We start from the raw sequence: 20,344 nt of genomic DNA, 5'->3' as shown, positions 1-20,344 counted from the left end.
GAAGGAGCAGCTAGGTGGTGCAGTGGATAGAGCACTGGCCCTCTAGCCAGGAGGACCTGTGTTTGAATCCGGCGTCAGACCAAACACTTGACCCTTACTAGATGTGTGAACTTGGGCTAGTCACTTAATCCCAATTGCCAAAAAATTATAAAAATTATTTAAAATTAAGAATATTTAAGGAAGAAATAGTTTCCTATGGGGTATTCCTATGAAGGATGGCTCTTTAACAAGTAGCTTGAGCCTTCTGAAAAACCCTACTCCTGGAGGGGCAGTCTCCCCTGGCTTTACAGGGACCCAGACTCCAAGAGGCTCCAAGGTCCATTAAATTGACCGATGAAAATGATTGACATTTTGCTGCCAGGGTTATCTCCCAATAAATTGCCACCGTGGCTCATAGACCTATGTCTTGTGAAATTGATCATGAGTATGACCAAATTCCCAAACCCTAGAAAGGAAGTCAGTCAGTGAAAATTTATTAAGTATTTACTCTGTGCCAGGCACTGTGTCAAGGGGTGGGGATAAAAAAAATAAAAACACAGTCCATGCCCACAAGGATCATAATCCTGAGCCCACATGCTACAACTGTGGGACGCCATTTAGATGCAGTCATCCTATGAAGCCCTGTTGGGATCATCTGGCCAGACTAGACATTACATGATGGGGAAAAGGATCTTATGCCACTAGGCAATTCCAAATGAGCAGTACAAAGAATAAGAGCTAGGAAAGTGGATCTGTACTGTGTCTTGAAGAAGAGGTAGTATTTAAACAGGTAGAGAGAAGTAAAAGAGGGCATTTGAGGCAAGGGGGAAAGCATGAGCAAAGGTATGGAGGTGGGAAAGGGCAAAATGTGTTTGGGGAATCATTTTTACTGAGCAGAGAACAGATTTTGACTAGCAATTCTGGCATCTAGGGTAAAGGTCACAGAATGGACTGGGGGCAAGGAACCCAAAAAGCAATATCAGCCACTGTGTTATTGATAAGGACTTAGCAGGGAAGTAGCTTTGGAAGAAGGGAGGAGGTAGTACCATCTATTAGCTTCCTAGTTTAACTCATCATTTTTGCTAAGTGTGTTATATGTGTGTTACGTGTTTTATATACATCATCTACAAAACTGCATAATCAGTTGCTTCTGTCTATTGAAAGAATACAAGTACTCTCTAAATTTTGGTACCTTGGGACAAAGTCCTGGCCTCCCTGGTCTATGTTAAGGGAAGTAACAAGAGATCAAGCAGGCCAGTTGGGCTGAAATTCTTACCAGGCATTACAGTAATTTCATTATATTGTAAATATTGACAGAAGGAGAGATTATTTCCATCATTATCAACCATCATTTAATGAAAATAGATTCTGTGCTAAACTATAGTACACTCGGGGACCCTCATGACCCCCACTTTGAAAACCAGAGATCTCTAGATAGCTTTATCACAAAAATTATGACTTGAAGTTATTCCAAAGAATAGATGTATAATGCTTAGTAACAGTGTAATAGTGCTTAGAAAGTAATGGATTACTACCTGTGTGACCCTGGGCAAGTCATTTAATCCCAATTGACTAAAAAAATCAAAAAATTTTAAAAAAACAAAGTAATGGAGTCAGCCTGTAGAAGAGAGAGGACTCCTTTGACCTTCAACTAGAACACTTGAGGTTAAATAATTACACACAGAGAAATCATTTGTTAAGATAATGACTACTTTCCAAGGTAGTGGTTGCTTCTATGTGGAGGCAAACATGCTTTTATTCCAGGCACATAATGTCCACAGCACAGAACCCAGCTGGACTCCTTCTCCAAAAGTTTATCAGCTCTGGAAACTGCCCAAAGAGCTATTAAGCTGCTCCTTCCATGGCACCATCATGATTGTCCTTTGAAGGGGCCACTTCATTGTATTCCCTTTATTATGTGGAGTTGTGGGGAGGTCTGTTGATCTACTGATTAGCTATATGACCTTTCGGGTTAAATGCCCCCCTACTTTGGAGCCCTCCTGATAAGACTTGGGTCAGACGGTATAAAAGTTGGAAACCAACCCTTGCTAGACCAGAAGAGATGGCAGCCATGGCAAAGCTCATCCTCCTCACTGGTGAGTCAATGCTCTAAGGGGAAACTCAATCCCTGGTGCCTTTCTTCCTTCCCTTTTCTTTCTGGGTCCTTTGTAAAGAATCACTATGTATGATAACAGGCTCAGAGATTTAGAGCTAGAAAGAGATCTTAGAGCCCATCAGATCTAATCCTTTTTTTTTTACAAATGAGGAAACTGAAGGACAGATTGGTTAAATGACTCGCCCAAGGGTCACCCATCTAGTAATTGTCTGAGGGGGCATCTGGACCCATTTCTTCCTGTGTCCAAGCCCCATGTTCTGCGTTCCTATCTATTTTAACCTCATTATACTTTATTTTCTTCCATTCCACCTCTGATACTTTCAAAACCTGCCTTACATAAGCAACTCCTGGACGTCAGTTTCCTTACCAGCAAAATGTAAGGGGTAGAGATTCTTAACCTGGAGTCCATAAACTAGAGATATATATGTGTGTGTACATACACACATACATACCTACATATACATAAATATATGTTATATGCTTTAGGTGTCATACATAAACCTATTTCAATATAATTAATCTCAATATACTCGATAATTGATATATACACTTACACATGTGTGTTCTATGTTATATATGTGTAATATATAACTATTTTTCAATATCATTAGCTGGTTTTCAATATAATTTTTAATTGACATGTATCCATATATTCACAGATAACACATGTGTTATATGCTATATTGTGTTATACATAACTATATTTCAATATAATTTATTTCCTTTATAATCTTGTGAATTTTTTTAGTCTTTAAAAAATTATTTTGTGGAAGGGCCCATGAGTATCACCAGACTTCCAAAGGGGTCCATGACACAAGAATGTTACGAACCTCTGTTCTACAACATAAGCTCCTCAAGGGCAGTGTCTGCTTCATTTTTCTCTGTGTCCCCATTGTCTTACGATCAAACTACCAGCAAGCATTTCCTAGGCACCTAACGTTGTGCCAAGCATTGTGCTAGACAATGGCACAGAGACAAAAATGAAATCATCCCTGTCTTGGAGGAGTTATTGTACACAGTTGATAAATGCTTGTTGTGTTGAAATGAATTCGATGACATCTGAGCTCCTGCAATGGCCTCCCCATCCAACCTCTGGTTTTCTTGCTCCCATGACTTCCTGGAATTAACTCAACACCTCTTCTCTCTGTTCCTGATGTTGACATGGCCATATCCAGGGCTGACTTTTTGTTGACCCCACTTCCCACCTCCCTCTTTACCTCCATGTTAGGTTGTTCCTATTTCTCCAGTTACCACCCTTGGTCTTTCTTCTTGGTTTCTCTTATTTACTAAATCAATTACAGCAGCTAGGGGAAGAAAAGGAAAGCTGAAAAGTGAAAGTCTGCGTAGTGGAGAAGGGTCCAGGATGATTCATTTGCTCAGCTATGCAGCAACCTTTGTTGTAGTGAAAGCAGGACAGAGAGAACAAGGCAACTGTGTACACACACACACACACACACACACACACATGCATACACACTACTTGTTTTTTCAAATTAATTCTCCATGACATTTTCTTCTCACTCATTTGGTTGCATGCACCATAGAATTTTCACTGTTCCAGCCATCCCTTGAAAGACTCCATTCAGCACATTGTCCTCAAACAAATAGGATCCGATTCGAATCAGGTGAATGACTGGTGCAACCCAAGGCAGATGATGGGTAGAAGGAAAGGATGATTCTGCAGATAGAGCCTCTGTGTGTTCTGGGAACCCTAGACAACATCCTTCTGGCCCCCAATCTGCCCTCTGGCCTCTTAAAGAGTCTGGCTCTGACATGGGAAGGTGGAATCTTAAACTTCATTAAGTGAGACCTGGAATCCAGAAGCTTGGAGGGGATGTCCCTGCTCTCCTCTGCCCAAGGAAGGAGACATGAGAGCAGTCTTTAGTTACATAAATGTTTTGGACAAGAGGGACTAACCTTATCCAAGTTGGCTCCAGAGGTCAGAACTAGAGGCTATGGGTAGAAATGTCAGAGAGGTGGATTTTGGTTCAATGTGAGTTACATTTAGAGCTGTCCAAAAGCGGAAAGGACTGCCTTAGTAACAACAACAACAAAGCATTTCTAGTTGGTAAAGTACTTTATCTGTGCTATTTCCTTTGATCCTCACAACAACTCTGTCTTGGATCATTGTGTTGCTGAGAATAGCTAAGTCATTCACAGTTGATCATCATACGATATCGCTGTGACTGGGCACAATGTTCTCCTGGTTCTGCTGACTTCACTTCGCATCAGTTCATACAAGTCTTTTCAGGTTTTTCTGAAAGCATCCTGCTCATTATTTCTTCTAGCACATTAGTATTCCATCACAATCATATACTACAATTTGTCCAGTCCTTCCCCATTTTACCAATGAGCAAACTTAGAGGGTAAGTGACTAACCTAGGGTCACAGAGCTCTTATATATCTGAAGCAGAATTTGAACTCGAGCCTTCCTGACTCCAAGGCCAACACTCTATCCATTCATCCATCTAGCTGAAATAGTAGGCTCTTCTTTCCTGGGAACCTCCCTCAAAAGCTGGATGACCATTTGTCAGGGACCTTACAGAGAGAATTCCTATATGGGTTAGGCCTGATGACCTCAGGTCCCTCTCTTCTTTGGAATTCTGTGATTCTCTGGGCAAGCAGCCTACAGAGTGGGAACATCTGCATGAGTGAGATGTCACCACCTTGACTTCTGTGTGCATTAATTTTGGTTTCATCTTTCAGTCCATAACATTCTTAGCTTCCCTGAAAACCCACTTAAAACACTATGTCTGAGATAAGTTGGACCCCAAGTACTCACAAGACTGAGGGCATGAAAACAATTAGAGACACATAGATCTTTCCCTGAGAGAATATAAGCTCCTTAATGGCAGGGACTATGCAATTTCTGTTGTCTCCTCAGAACCTACCTAGTAGAAGGTCTGGTGTGTATTAGATACTTAATAAATCTTTGTTAATTTTTTTTTTCTTCCCTAGGTCTGGCCCTGGTGCTGCTTGCTCAGCTTGGTAAGTCACAGGCTCCTGCTTCCTCTCTCCTCACCCTACACATACACACTTGTTTTTATAAGGTCCTCATAGACCTAGCCAATTCTTAAATATCCAAACAGCAGCTAGTTGGTACAGTGGATAGAGTACTGGGCCTGCATTCAGGAAGACCTGAGTTCAAATTCTGCTTCAGACATTTATTACCTGTGGGATCCTGAGCAAGTCACTCAGCGTCTGTCTCAGTTTATTCAATTGTGAAATGTAATAAAAGCATAATAATATCACCTGCCTCCCAGGGTACTTGTAAGAATCAAATAAGATAACATTTGTGTAATGCCTGGCACTTAGTAGGCACTTTGTAATTAGTAGCTATTACTGTTGTTTTTCTATCATTTCAGTTGTATCCAACTCTTTGTAATCTCATTTGGGCTTTTCTTGGCAAAGACCCTGGAGAGGTTTGCCATTTCCTTCTCCAGCTCATTTTACAGATGAAGAACTGAGGCAAACAGGGTTAAGTGACTTGCTCAGGGACATACAGCTAATAAGGACATTTGCACTCAGGTCTTGCTTACTGCAGGTCCTGTACTCCATGAGCTACGATGCCTCAAAGCTGTTCCTAGCTATTATGCAGTGCAGATCATTTCTTTGTACAGTATATAGGTCATTCTAGGAGCTCAGAGAAAGCCAATTTATTTTAGTAGCTGGAGCTAACTGGATTCAGAGTAGTCACTCTACTAACAAATCCCACAGTCAGGTGGAAATGACTTTTGGATAAAATGTTGTTTGGGATTCTCCCCCAAACCACTGCCCTCCACCAGATCATTAAGAACTATCTGTGATCCTCCTGGACATTCCATTAGCCTATAAAACACTGGGCTTTGAGTCAGAAATGACTGAGTTCAGAGGCGGCTAGGTGCGCAGTGGATAGAGCACCAGCCCTGGAGTCAGGAGAACCTGAGTTCATATCCGGACTCTGACCAGACACTTGACACTTCCTATGTGACCCTGGACAAGTCACTTAACCCCGATTTCCCACACACACACACACAAAAGAAAATAAATGACTGAGTTCAATACCCACCTAAGACACTTCCTAACTGTATGACCCTGGACAAGTCACTTAAACTCTTTCTGCCTCATTTTTCCCATCTGTAAATAGGGATCATAACTGTATCAACTTCACAGGGTTGTTGTGAGGAGCGTATGAATAACATACATAAAAAATGTTTTACAAGTGTTCTGTAAATGCTACTTATTATTATTGCTATTATTATAAACTCCACCTAGGTGCCACCTCCTGAAGGATAACTGACAGCCCTCTACTCTCATACCCCCATGTATTAGTGCCCTCCTCTACCCCCGAAATTACTTTATATCAAGTTCACATTTATATTACCTTATAATATATAAATATAATACCTTATTCATAATTATACTACATAACTATATAGAATTATGCTACATAATTCTATATAATACAATACCTTCTATTTTCCTGTGTATATGTTGTTTCCCCCAGTAGAATGTAAGTTTCTTGAGGGCAGGGATTATTTCATTTTTGTCATTGTATTGCCTGTGTCTGGAACATAGTAGGTTCTTAATAAATGCTTATTGAATGAATGAGCAGGCTCTGCTGCTGTCCCTCATCATGACATTTGCTCCTTGATGCCAACAGGCTCCGCCTACCATCTGACATGCTACTTCAGCAACTGGGCCCAGTACAGGCCAGGCCTGGGGAGATTCACGCCGGATAACATTGACCCCTGCCTCTGTACTCACTTGATCTATGCTTTTGCTAGAATGAGTAACAATGAGATCACCACAATCGAATGGAATGATGTGAAATCCTTCAATGGTTTGAAAAACAAGTAAGGAGGAGGAAAAAGAGGCTGGTTGCCCAGTGGTTAGAGAACTCTATCTGGAGTCAGGAAGATCTGAGTTCAAATCTAGCCTCAGACACTTTGTACCTGTATGACCTTGGCCAAGTCAATTGACCTCTGTCTGCCTCAGTTGCCTCAACTGTAAAATGAGGATAACAGAATGTACCTCACTGGGTTGTCATGAGAATCAAATGAGATAATAACTATAAAGCATTTAGCACAGGACCTGGCACATAGAAGGTCTTAATAGATGCCTATTCCCTTCCCTATTCCCTTCCCTTCCATTCCATTCCATTCCCCATTCGTCTAGAAATTCCCCATTAACCGTGGAAGTTCCTTCTCACACTAAGATCTGCAATTTCCTCTGACGGAACAGAGGCTACATACCCTCTGCTAATGAGGCAGCTATGTTTGTAAAGTAGGTACATGGCAGGTAAGCAACAAGATGCTGACGGTACCTTCTGTTTCAAGAATAAGCACACTGTAGTCTTGGTCCCAAAAGGCCAGAGAACACTCACTGACCGTTTCACGCCATGAGGAACGTGTAAATAAGTGGAGAAGACAAGCCCCAAAAGCCCTCTGGCAGCTCATCAGACCTGCTTCAGGGACCGTCCTGTCGAGCTACCCAACCAATCTCTCTGACTATGAGAAACTATCAAGTGCAAGGAGTTTTTAACATTCCCTTTTTGTTCTCTCTGTAGGAACAGAAAACTGAAAACTCTCCTGGCCATTGGAGGCTGGAACTTTGGAACTGCCCTGTAAGTCCAGTATCAGAACTGAAATCCAAAGGACTTCTGAGCTTCTCCTTAAGTAGGGAGGTGCTTTGCAGAGAGCCTAGATCAGATTTTCCCCTGCCCTGAGGAATCTGACAGTATAAGACAGAAACCATAACTGAGAAGCAAAAAGGCCAAGATTAAAAGACACACACACAAAATAAGTAACTAGAGCAGAAATTGTCTGAAACAAGGGCATTCTTCCTTGGGCTTCATTCCAGTAGATTTTTAACAGACCTAAGAGATGGGAAACTGGGTCCTATTCTCAGCTCTGACACTAACCAGCAATGTGACCTGGAAAAAACTCACCCTTTCTAAATTTCGAGCTTCTTCTCCTGAAAAATGGAAGTGTTAGACTCTTTGATCTCTGAGATCTCTTCCAGCTCTGATATTCTACAATGATTGAAGAACAAAAAGGACTCTGCCTGGCTTAGACCACAGCTGGGACACAGTGCTTAGCAATACAATTCACATTTAGGGACGGACATGACACTCTGGAGCACATACAAAAGAGGGCAACCAGGTTGGAGAAGGGACTCCTAGACTGTGACATACAAGGATCTGTTAAAGAAATGGATCCTGGGGCAGCTAGGTGGCAAAGTGGATAGAACACTGGCTCTGAAGTTAGGAGGTCCTAAGTTCAAATCTAGCCTCAGGTACTTACTAGCTATGTGACCCTGGGCAATCCACTTAACCCCATTGCCTAGCAAATAAACAAAGTGTGAACTGGAGATGGGCACAGTCTAAACTGTTTTATCAGCAGAGCTTTACTAGTCACCCAGAAAGGTGAGGAAGTACACAGATTGGTGCAATCTGCACATGAATTTCCTTATTCTAGCTTCTTTCTGTCTCCTTCAAATTCACCACCATGGTTTCCACTTATCAGAACCGCCAGACCTTCATCAAATAAGTGATCAAATTCCTGCGCCAGTATGGGTTTGATGGCCTGGATTATGACTGGGAGTACCCTGGGTCTCGAGGCAGCCCTCCTCAGGACAAGAACCTCTTCACTGTCTTGGTCAAGGTGAGCTGGACACATCCCAATGTGACTTCTCTTCCTACTCCTTCCACCATCTGACTCACACAGAGCCCTCGTTCTCTCCTGATGACACAACCTCTATGGCCGCCTTTCCAGCACTGGCTGTGCCTTTGCTCATTCCCCCCAATTCACTAGTGTGGGAGCTGGAATACTCATTGCTTCCCATTGCCACTTCTAGCTTCTCTCTCTACCACCAGCAATCAGTACCCTTTCCTCCTTTGAGGTTCACTCAATCTATATTTATCATCCAATCAAGATTCAGGTGACTGTTGGCTACCTACTTCTCAGACACTTCCTGTCTTTCCTCAATGAATTAAGTGCCTTGCTCACAATCTTTTCTCCTCCCCAACTTTGGCCCTCATTCTATGCGGCTTCAATATGCATACTTCAACTTCACGCAATATCCTAACATCCCAGTTCTTCAATGTGCTCATTTCCCATGACTTAGTCCTTCACTGCACCTCAGCCACACAGAGAGCTAATCATACCCTTGATCCTGCCATCACTTACAAATGTCCCACCTCCATGTTCATTAATTCTGAAATGCCCTTGTCCGGTCACAATCTAATGACGTTCCCCCTCTCCCTCTGCCTTTGAATATCAAACTCTGCTCTTCATCGACACCATGACCTCCAATCCCTCAGCTCCTCAGTTCTCTCCCAGACCATCACCCCTGCATTAGGCATTGTCTCCTCTTTTCCCCATCTAGATTCTTTGGAGTCAGTTCAACTCTATACTGTCCTCTTCTCTTGAGTCCCTTGACCCTGTGCCATATTGCCAATTGTGCCCTGCCAAGTCTCAGTCTTGCCATCATCACTGCCTTCACTATATATATGTACCATTGAACAAAGGCAGAGAAAATCATATAGCTGTTATGACTGAGTCCATTACAAATTTTTGTTGCCTGATCTCAACCAAGCCCTCACTGCTGCTAAGCAAGCCTTTTATACATCCCTAATTAATTCACTATCCCACTCATGATATTCCATCTCCCATCTCTAAACTGTGGTGTAGCCTGTGCCCCATGCCTGGAACAGTCTCCCTCTTCATCTCAGCATCATGGAAGCCCTGGCTCCCTTAAAGTTCTGACTCACTTACCAACACTTCCAAGAAGCCTTTCATGATTTCCTCAATTGTTAGTGCTTTGCACTCACCAAATTACTGTATTTATCTTGTATGCATTTTATATTTAACTATGTATATGTTCTTCCCTCCACCACAATCCCCCTTTCCAATAAAATGTAAGCTTCCTGAGGTCAGGCATTGTTTCATTTTGGGTTTTTTATCCCTGGTGCCTGAGATTGAATAAATGCTTGATGATCTCTGAGGTCCTTTGAAATCAATTGAGCAACAAATATTTCTGAAGAGATTACTACGTGCCAGGCATCATGCCGGGAGCCAGGGAGAGATCTATGTTCCCACAATCCTATGAACCTAATTAAATTGGTGATGCATATGAATGAATCATCAATGGAAGTGCCAAGTCGAGTACAGAGAGAAGCCAGAGAAGTCTAACTTTGGGCTGCTGTCCACTTGCCCTCTTCCGCTCACCCACAGGAAACACATGAAGCCTTTGAGCAGGAAGCCAAGCAGACCAACAGCCCCAGACTGCTGGTCACTGCTGCTGTGGCTGCTGGCGTCTCCACCATCCAGTCTGGCTACGACATCCCCCAGCTCTCTCGGTGAGTACTGCGGTTGGTCTTCCAAGTGTCTCTCTGGGGGTCAGCTGTCACTTGTGTTGGGACAGCCAATTGGCAGGTCTGTCTTACTTCTCAGAAGGCTCCAGGAAAGGTTCTCATTTTCTTACTTATCCCACAGCTCCTTCAAATCTGTCCTTTGCTTCTATACCTCCAGTGAAATTTATCTTCAAAATTAGCAATGACCTCTCGATTGCTAACTTCAATGGTCTTTTTACTATCCCCAGTGCCCCCTGTACCTAGTACTGTGCTTAGCATAGCGGATCTATTTAATAAATGCTTATTGATTCATTGATCTTCAGCATTTCTAAGTATTTGATGCTGTTAACCACTCCCTCCTTCCTATTATTCTTCCCTCCCTTGGTCTTTTAAATCTCCTGGTTTTCTCGCTATCTCTTTGCCTACTCTGTCTTATTTGTTAGTTCATCCTCATCTTCCTACCCCTTAAGTGAATGTGTCCTTCAAGGATCAATCCTTGACTCTTTTCTTTCTTTATTCTTCTATCTCATCCATTCCCTAATATTGAATTATTACCTCTACACACATAATTCTCCAGTTTATCTAGCCAACCCCAATATTCCCTTTGATTTTCAGTCCTTCATGTCAAATTCCCTTCAATACCAAAATTAAGCACATAATCTTTCCCCCAAAACCTACATACCTTCCCAACTTCCTTCTTTCTACCCATAGCATCACTATCCTCTTCCATTCGCTGCGATCCATTTGCCCTCAGCTTCATAAAGCTTAGATTTTTTTCTGACTCTTCTCTCTCCCTCATCTTTCACATCTAATCATTTTCCAAGTCTTGGCATTTTTATCTCAGCAATCTTTCTCTATCCTCACCTTTCCACTCACTTAGCCTCCACCCTAGTCTAGACTGTGATAATAGCCTCCTAAAGGACCTCCCTGCCTCCAATCCATCCCTTATCTTTCCTCACATCATATCTATACGTGTCACTCTTCTGCTCAATAACTTTGGAAGAAAGTTGGGAGTGTAGCTAGTTCCACTTTCTGGTCAGCAGACCTTCGAACTTTTCAAACAAATGACTAACAGAAAACCCTACTTAGTCAAACTCTAGTCAGGAAGCAAGGATATCTACTCCAGAGAGAGGGGAAAGGGTATTTCCTAAGGACTTGCAAGGACATGAGATTTTAGCAAAATTCTTAGCTCAATAGAGATTTACAAATCCAACCCAAAATGACTCACAAATTGAAAATACAATTTTTAGCAATAACTCTAAAGACACAGACACACATTCCCATGAAAAGTACAGAATGACCTAGGCCCTGTTGATCTGCCTGTTACAAAGTCACCCAGCCTCCCAGGGGGCTGGAGGATAGTGGCTCCTGACTCCCCTGGCCACTCTCTGAGGTTCCATGCTCTCTAATCCACCTGCCAAAGGAGAGAGAAAAGCAACAGGAAGAGAATGAAATATCTGCATGCATCTTTCACCTGCCCTCTGACCACTCCTTGTCCTCTACTCATGATAGAATACCCAAAGAACCTTCTGCATTCTGTGCATACTACAGCTCTTGGTGGGTTCTCTTCATTTACAAGGGGCTGATAAAGTTAGAATCCATAGGGTCTAATCCTGCGAATGGAAAGCTGCCTCCTCAGACCAGTCAGTGGGCCAACCCCTCGCTGCTCCCTCTTGCAATATTTATCAGTCTGTGGAGGAGCTGAAAAAGAGAGGGTTCATTATTACTTCTGAATTCCTAATAGGTGGGAAGCAAGGAAATGTTAATTAATCATGAATGACCACTTTCTGTATTTTATCATGGGTTCTTTTTTGTCTGTGTTTTCTTTTGCAACATGACTAATATGGAAATATGTTTTGCATGATTGCACATGTCCAACCAATATGAAATTGCTTATCATCTCAGGGAGAGGGAAGGGGAGGGAAGGAGAGAATTTAGAAATCAAAATTTAAAAAAAAAAATAAATGTTAAAATTGTTTTTACATGTAATTGAGGGAAAAGAAAATCGTATTTAAAAAAAGAAAAACAATCATGAATTACAATATTGCCATGGATAGTTAAGAAAATACTTTCCTTAAAAATAAAAAGAAAGAAAGAGATTAATGTCTATGTTTGTGATTTAAAGCCCTCAAGAGCCTGGGTCCAACTTACTTTTCCAGGCTAATTTCACACTCCTTCTCTTTATCTACCCTACATTCCAGCCAAACTACATAACCAACCAGCTGTTCCCCACTTTCCTGTTTCCATGCATTTGCACAGTCCTGCCTCCATTCCTGAAATGCCTCTATCTCTCTTATGTGTTGAAATCTTTCTCTCCTTCAGAGCTCAGCCCTGGTACCATCTATTACCTGACCTTTCCCTGATTTCCCCAGCTGAAAGTACATAGTAATGGCACTTACTTGTTAAACAGAATTGAATTGAATGGGAGGCTGTCCCTGGCAAGGGTACAGGAAATAGCCACCAGAAATCACCATTAATTCTGTTCTCCACACTAGGTATCTGGACTTCATCCACGTCATGACCTATGACTTCCATGGCTCGTGGGAGGTCTACACTGGAGAGAACAGCCCCCTGTACAAAAACCCCAGTGACACCGGTGGCAATGCCTACCTCAATGTGGTGAGTGAAGCCCCTGTGTAGACTCCAAAGAAGACTGAAGAAAATCACCAGGTTGGGGCACAAAATGCACTGTCAATCAGCTCTCTGATCAATTAATCAACTGATCATTTCTAATACACAGCAAAGACATTCAATTGTTATGCTGGGGAAACTGATCAATTCATTAGTGATTAACTATGCGATGTCAAGCTTGTGAGTACCATGACCACCACCCTGACTCCTGCTACTGGAGGCAGCTCGGTGACACAGTAGATAGAGCCCTGGGCCTGGAGTCAGGAAGACCTCCAGCCTCAGACTCTCAACCATTGTATGACCTAGGCAAGTCACTTAACCTCTGTTTGCCTCAGTTTCCTCTACTGTAAAATGGGGATTATAACAGCACCTACCTTGCAGGGGTTGGTGCTCATTTGAGGATCAAATGAGATGATATTTGTAAAGCTCTTAGCTCAGTGCCTGACACATAGTAGGTGCTATATAAATGCTTACTCCCTCCAAACTAGAGAAAGGGAAGAGAATAAGGATTTATACAGCACCTATGATGTGCTAAGTGCTCTACAAATATATAAGCATTTATACATTGCCTACAATGTGCCAGGCACTGTGCTAAGTGTTTTACAAATCAAATCTCATTTAATACTACTACTGCTACTACTAACTTTTGTTTATATAGTGTTTTAAGGTCTTCAAAGCACTTCACATATCTGCTTTGTTAATTTGACTGTGTCAGGTAGGGCGGTAAACTAATAATTAAGAATCTGACTCCTGGATGAAATAAATATTCGTTCATCCATTCATTTATTCAACAATCACTTATTAAATTCCTATTGTATGAGAAATATTGGATTGAATGCTGAGGAAGACAGGAAAATAAATTTTAAAAATTTCTTTGAGGGTAGATTCTCAAAGAGCATACAACCCTAAAGAAGAGAAAAGACATTTCTCTACTCATTACAATACAATTAACTATAATTAATTATGGTTATTTATTCTAATTAAACATAATTAACTATTATACAAAACACGATATAACAAGCTTAAGAGAAGTACAAACTTCTCTTAGCAGACCCTCACTCTGGCCACAAAAAATGTCTGAAGTTCTCATCTGGAGACTATAGGAGAGCAAACATTCATCACAGAATCATGTCCTCAAACCTGCCAGGCCAAAACTTATAGCCCAGTTGTTATTAACTGGGGAGTAATTAGGGAATGCTTTAAGAAAGAAGAGGTATTTGAACCAAGCACAGAAAGATAGACCAAGTTTAAATGCACTTCCCTTGCAGGATTATGCTATGAACTATTGGAAAAACAATGGCGCCCCAGCTGAGAAGCTCATCGTTGGATTCCCAGCTTATGGACACAACTTCATCTTGAGGAATCCTTCTCAACATGACATTGGTGCCCCTACCTCTGGCCCTGGTCCTGCTGGGACCTACACCAGGGAGGCTGGCTTCTTGGCTTACTATGAGGTAAGTGTCTAAAAGTTGCATAAAAAAGGGGAAAGACTATTGTTGACTCTTCTGCTTGTGAATAGAAATGTAAAGGGTTGCATATTCCCAGTGATGCTTAGCCTTCTTACTCTGTCCCATTTTCCTATAATTCAAAGCAGAAACTAGGAGGGAAAAATCATAGATCTAGACCTAGGAGAGACCCCAGAGGCCATTAGACCAACCTCTTCATTTTAGAGATAAGGAAACTAAGAATCACGTGAATTCTTCACGTCAGACAGAAAGTAAGTATCAGAGGCGAGCTGTGAACCTGGCTTCTCTTACTGTCTTTCCATGGTACCACACTTCTTCCTGTTGTTCCTTTGTGTCTTAGAAGGGCACTGGAAGGCCAGAAGAATCTGACTTTTAGATGGACCCTCACCCAGGCCACACAGAATATCTGAAATTCTCATCAGGAGACTGTAGAACAGCAAACATTCATCATGGAATCTTTGTAAATTTATAGTCCTAAAAACTGCCAGGCCATACCTTACCCAGTTGTATAGAATCATAGAATGTTACACTTTGAAGGGATCTTTGAAATCATCTATCTGGACCAGAGGGTTCTTAACTTTTTTATACTACGAGCCTTTGGCAATCTGGTGAAGTCTATGGGCTTCTTCTCAGAGTAATGTTTTAAGTACTTGAAGGAAATGCTAAGTTCCGGTTAAAGGTAGATGAAAATAAAAATGTAATTTTTTCCTACTCCAAATTCATGGACCCTCTGATATATCCCAGGTTAACAACGCCTAACCTAGACAAACCCCCTTCTCTACATCTTTCAATAATTTCCTTATAATTACTGAAAATAAATGATCCAAAATTTGTTAAAGAATTAGAATCCTGATGTAAAATGTTCACAGATAAGATTACATGCTCTCTCCTTGAAGTCATTTTCACTCAGCCCCTTTCCTGAAAACTTTTCTCAACCTCTCTGCTATTCTCTTTTCTCAGATCTGCCCCTTCCTGAAGAATGGTGTTACTCAGGTGTGGGAAGCTTCTGAGGACGTTCCCTATGCTTACAAAGGTAATGAGTGGGTTGGTTATGACAACCCCAAGGGCTTCCAAATTAAGGTAGAGTATTTCTCTGAGCTCCCATAAGTCCATTCATCTCTATTTGGAGCCCAAAAATCTTAGGAGAATCCAGGAGGGCCTGGATCAAACACCTGTCCTGCCCCCACAGGCTGACTGGCTGAAGAAAAATAACTTTGGAGGTGCCATGGTCTGGGCCATTGATCTGGATGACTTCACTGGGACTTTCTGTAACCAGGGAAAATACCCCCTGATCAGCACCTTGAAGAAAGCCCTGGGTCTGGACAGCGCAAGTAAGTGGGAGCTGCAGATGTGCCCAGGGTCCCAAAATGCCCTTTATCTACTTCCCACACCCTATAACACATGAAAGATAACTCAAATAATCAACTGCTAAATGTCTATCCCCATTCTTCTGAGAATCAGATCTTCACATCTGTCCTTATCCTGGCATTGTAATGTCAAATACACAACTTACAGTGTAAGTGGAAATCAGTGATGGAGGAGGTGAAAAAAATGGGCAGATTTGATGACTTTGAACAGTTGTAAGGTAAAATGATGAACTGTCATGGGTTGGATTTATGGGGACACAGACCTAGAGCTGGAAGGGACCTCCAGCATCATCTAATTCAACCCCCTCCTGTTACAGATGAAAAAGAAATTGAGGCCCAAGGAGAAAGAACACTGGCTCTGCAGTCAACAGTCCTGTATTCAAATCCCACCTCCAGCATTTAACTACATGCTTGACCTTGAGCAAATCATTTAACTTCCCTGGCCCTCAGTTTCCTCTTCTGCAAAACAAGGCAGTTGTAATAGTTGAATTCTTGTTATTTTTTAATCGTTTCAATAGTGTCCAGCTCTCTGTGATGCTATTTTGGGGTTTTCTTGGCAAAAATACTGGAGTGGTTTGCCACTGCAAACTCATTTTACAGATGAGGAAACTGAGGCAGAGTCAAGTGACTTGCCCAGGGTCACACAAACAAGTGTCTAAAGCTGGATTTGAACTCATGAAGAGGAGCTTTCCTGATTCCAAGCTAGATTTTTTTAGGTCTCTTCAAACTCTCAATCTATGTTCCTATATGGTGTAGACATGACTTGCCCAAAGTATAAAGCACTTTTCTTATAACAACAAGATGGTGAAGGGATAAGAATACTGGATTTGGTACCATAAAAACAGGGTTGAAATCTAGAATCTACCACTTATTTTCTGTGTGACCTTGGGCAAGTCCCTTAAGATCTCTGAACCTCAGGGGTCTCATTTACAGACGAGATAATCTTTCTGGTCCCTTCCAGCTCTAAATCTAGTTTTTCATGACTTGTGTGAGGTAGGCAGTACAAATACCATTGTTTCTATTTTACAAATATTCTCAGCCTTAATATACACCATAAATAATCTTCTTTTCATAGTAATGGGATCATGACTCAGGAGTCCGAAGGGATCTTAGAAGTCATTTAGTTCAGCCCCTTCATTTTATACAGGCAGAGAGAAATTCTATACCCAAGTTGACAAAGAAACCATCAGAGACAGGATTCAAACAAAGCTCCTCCTTCTCCAGAGTCAGTGAATATCCCCTTCAGCCATGCCACCTAACTAGGATTTATGTGATGCTTTAAGTATGTTATCTTTATTTTTTATATGTTCCATATCCTTACAACCATTAAAATGGTGACATTAATTACAGTACAATCCTTAATGTAATGTAATTACATTACAATCCTTACAATCATTTTTTTTTTGTAGATAGTGTGATTTTTACAGGTCAGGAAACTGAGGCTCAGATAGGTTATAAGTGGCTCTCCTAAGGTTACAGAGCTGCAATTCAAAATCCAGGTAACCTGACTGTCCATTCAACACTCAAACCTCTCTTTCCCCAGTGCCATGAGCCTTCGTTAAGTCCACAGTGATTTTCTCCTCTTATGTTGCAGTCTGTACCGCCTAAGCTCAATCTATTCCTCCAAGCACATCAGCTCCCAGCAGGGGCGGAAGTGGTAGCTCAGGTGGGAGCAACTCTGGGGGCAGCAGATTCTGTGCTGACAAAGCCCACGGTCTCTACCCTGTGGCCAGTAACAGTAATGCTTTCTGGCACTGTGTGAATAGCAAAACCTACAAGCAGAACGACCAGGCTGGGCTCGTCTTTGACACCAGCTATCAGCGCTGCAACTGGGCATAAACTTGACTTTCCTTTCCTTTTCCCGTTCTCCTGACTTAATAGCCTTTGCTTATAATGTACTAATAACCCTACAATAAAAGCTGCAATGAAAATCCAAATGGTCTCAGTCTTATGTAACTGATGCAGAAACATTTTAGGTGAGAATGTTAGTATAGGGCAGAGGTTAAAGATTCCATGGGCAGACCCTTTGGGGTATATGTGGGTAGGGACAACTCACTTTTTCCCCCCTGAAGCCACAGGTGTGATTAATAGCTTACATTTACAAAAACCCAGTGATCTTCTTGAGAACAAAGACCTATCTTTTGCTTTTCCTTCTATCCCCAGGTCCTAGAGCACAGTGTAGGCACTACACAAATGCTAATTTGCTGGTTGACTGAGGTAGGGAACAAAAGGATTATTATTCCCATTTACAGATGAAGACATAGAAGAAACTCAGGGATTCATTGACTTGCCACAGAGTATATGGCAGATCTAAACTCAAATCTAGGTTTTTTGACTTGAAGTTAAGCACTATTTCACCATGCTCCCCAAGTTCTATGCCAACCCATTTCTTGTTCAGCCCTGTGGTTATTTCAAGGTACCCAGAAATCCTCTATTCCAGAGTCATTCATCCTTTCTTCTCCCTAATCATCTGAAACCTTTCTCTGATCACTTAGCTCATAAGGTGATAGATGGAAAACCCAAGTTCATATCTGGTCTCAGACACTTACTAGCTGGATGACCCTGGGCAAGCCATTAACTTCTGCTTGCCTCAGTTTCTTCATCTGTAAAAGGTACTGGAAAAGGAAATGACAAACCACTCCACCGTCTTTGCCAAGAAAACCCCAAATAGGATCACAAAAGGTTGGACATGACTGAACAACAACAGCTCAAATTAGCACATGTGCTGTCTTCTTTTATTATCCAGCCAGATAGTAAAATAGCAAACTACTCCAGTATCTTTGCCAAGAGAAGCCCAGAAGGAGTCACAAAGAGTCAGGCATGATTGAAAATGGCTAAATAACAACAAAAATTATTATCATTATAACATAAATACAAAGTGAATAAAAATGTAGCCTAAGTAGTTCAATACAAGATAGTTTGGGAGGGACGGCACCAGCAGCTGTGGGGGATGGGGAAAGGCTTCACGCAGAAGACAGTTCCTCAACTCTGTCATAATGGAAGAGATGGACTCTATGAGTTAGAGGTGAGGAGGGAGAGAATGCCAGGTATAGGGATGGCCAGGGCAAAAGCATGAAAACGGGAAATAAAGGGTAATAGGTGAGGAACAGAGGCAGAGTGCAAGAGGGGGAAATACCTTCCAATGAGGTTGGAAAGACAGGCTATGGTCTGGTTGTGTATGGCTTTCAGAGATAAACAGAAGAGTTTATATTGTATTCTAGAAGCAATAGGAAGCCACTGGAGTTGGCAGAATAAGAGAGTCAGGGGGTCAGGTTTGTGTTTAAGGAAAATTACTATGGTAGCAGTATGGAGGATGGACAGGAGAGGTAAGAGACTTGAGATAGGGAGATCAATTAGGATTAGTAATTACCAATTAGTAATTAATTAGTAATCTAGGTGAGAGGTGACAAGTACCCAAATTAAAGTTGCAGGCTGTAAGAATGTAAAGAAGGGTCAGATGCAAGAGATGTAGGGGTAGGCAGCAAGATCTGGCAACCGATTGCTTACCTAGGGTGAGAGTGAGTGAAGGGTCAAGGATAATGCTAAGAGGACTGGAAAGATAGGGATGCTTTCAGTAGCAATAAGAAAGTTTGGAAGGGAGGGTTTCTATCAGTCGTTTCCTGGCTCTTCAGGACGTCATTTAGGGTGTTGTTTTGTTTTGTTTTGTTTCTTTTTTTTGCGAAGATATTAGAGTGGTTTGCCATTTCCTTCTCCAGCTCATTTGACAGATGAGGAAACTGAGGTTAAGAGACTTGCCCCGGGTGACACAGCTAGTAAGAGTCTGAAGGTCCTCCTACTCCAGGCCCAGCATTCTATCCACTACACTCACCTAAGCTGCCCCAGGAAGGGAGGATGAGTTTAGGAGAAAAGATAATAAGCTTAGTTTTGGATAATTGTCTAGGAGGTCTCCAAGACATCCAATTTGAAATGTCCAATAGGTCATTGATGATGGAGGCCTGAAGCTCCAGAGATGAGAGTCAGATATGAAGGTCTTTGGAGTCGTTTACTGAATGGATGATAGCCAAACACATAGGAGGTGATGAATGCATAGAGAGAGGGAGAAAAGAGCCTAGGACAGAATTTTGGGGAGCAGCCACAGTTAGGGAACTTGACATAGATGATGAGCCAGCAAAAGAGAATGAGGAAAAGCAGTCACATAGAAGAAACAGAAAAGAATGGCATCCAGAAAAGAGAGGGGATTCGATTTATTAGATCAAAACCTTTGTGGGTTCTTTTCCAACAGGGTGTCATCCAATCATGTACTAAAATAGCTAAAGATTCGTCCAAAAATGTGGCAGAAATAACCCTACCTGATGACTCTCTGATTATAAACAACAGGTTAGGAATCAAACTGAGATCTATCTACCCATTGTGATGAAGGAGATCCAGCAAAGAATCCAAGAAGAGGGTTTCCCTGACTGTCTTTCATCTTTCCTCCTTTTGTCTTGTC

General features: G+C 41.8%; 1 protein-coding gene across 1 annotated transcript; it reads left to right on the top strand.

The window, feature by feature from the left end:
- Positions 1 to 2,050: 2,050 nt before the first annotated feature.
- Positions 2,051 to 17,747, top strand: LOC114041775 (acidic mammalian chitinase-like). Its single transcript, XM_027860401.1, is given in 11 exon segments — positions 2,051 to 2,075; positions 5,054 to 5,083; positions 6,738 to 6,930; positions 7,644 to 7,704; positions 8,554 to 8,739; positions 10,312 to 10,436; positions 12,926 to 13,049; positions 14,330 to 14,515; positions 15,488 to 15,607; positions 15,717 to 15,858; positions 17,489 to 17,747. Coding segments are annotated over 11 exon segments (1,437 nt in total). The 3' UTR covers positions 17,734 to 17,747.
- The last annotated feature ends 2,597 nt before the right edge of the window (positions 17,748 to 20,344 follow it).

Source organism: Vombatus ursinus, unplaced genomic scaffold (assembly GCF_900497805.2).
Source record: "Vombatus ursinus unplaced genomic scaffold, bare-nosed wombat genome assembly UNPS02014179.1, whole genome shotgun sequence".
NCBI lineage: Eukaryota > Metazoa > Chordata > Mammalia > Diprotodontia > Vombatidae > Vombatus > Vombatus ursinus.
Note: the sequence above shows the minus strand (reverse complement) of the source record. Positions and strands in the feature narration are given on the sequence as shown.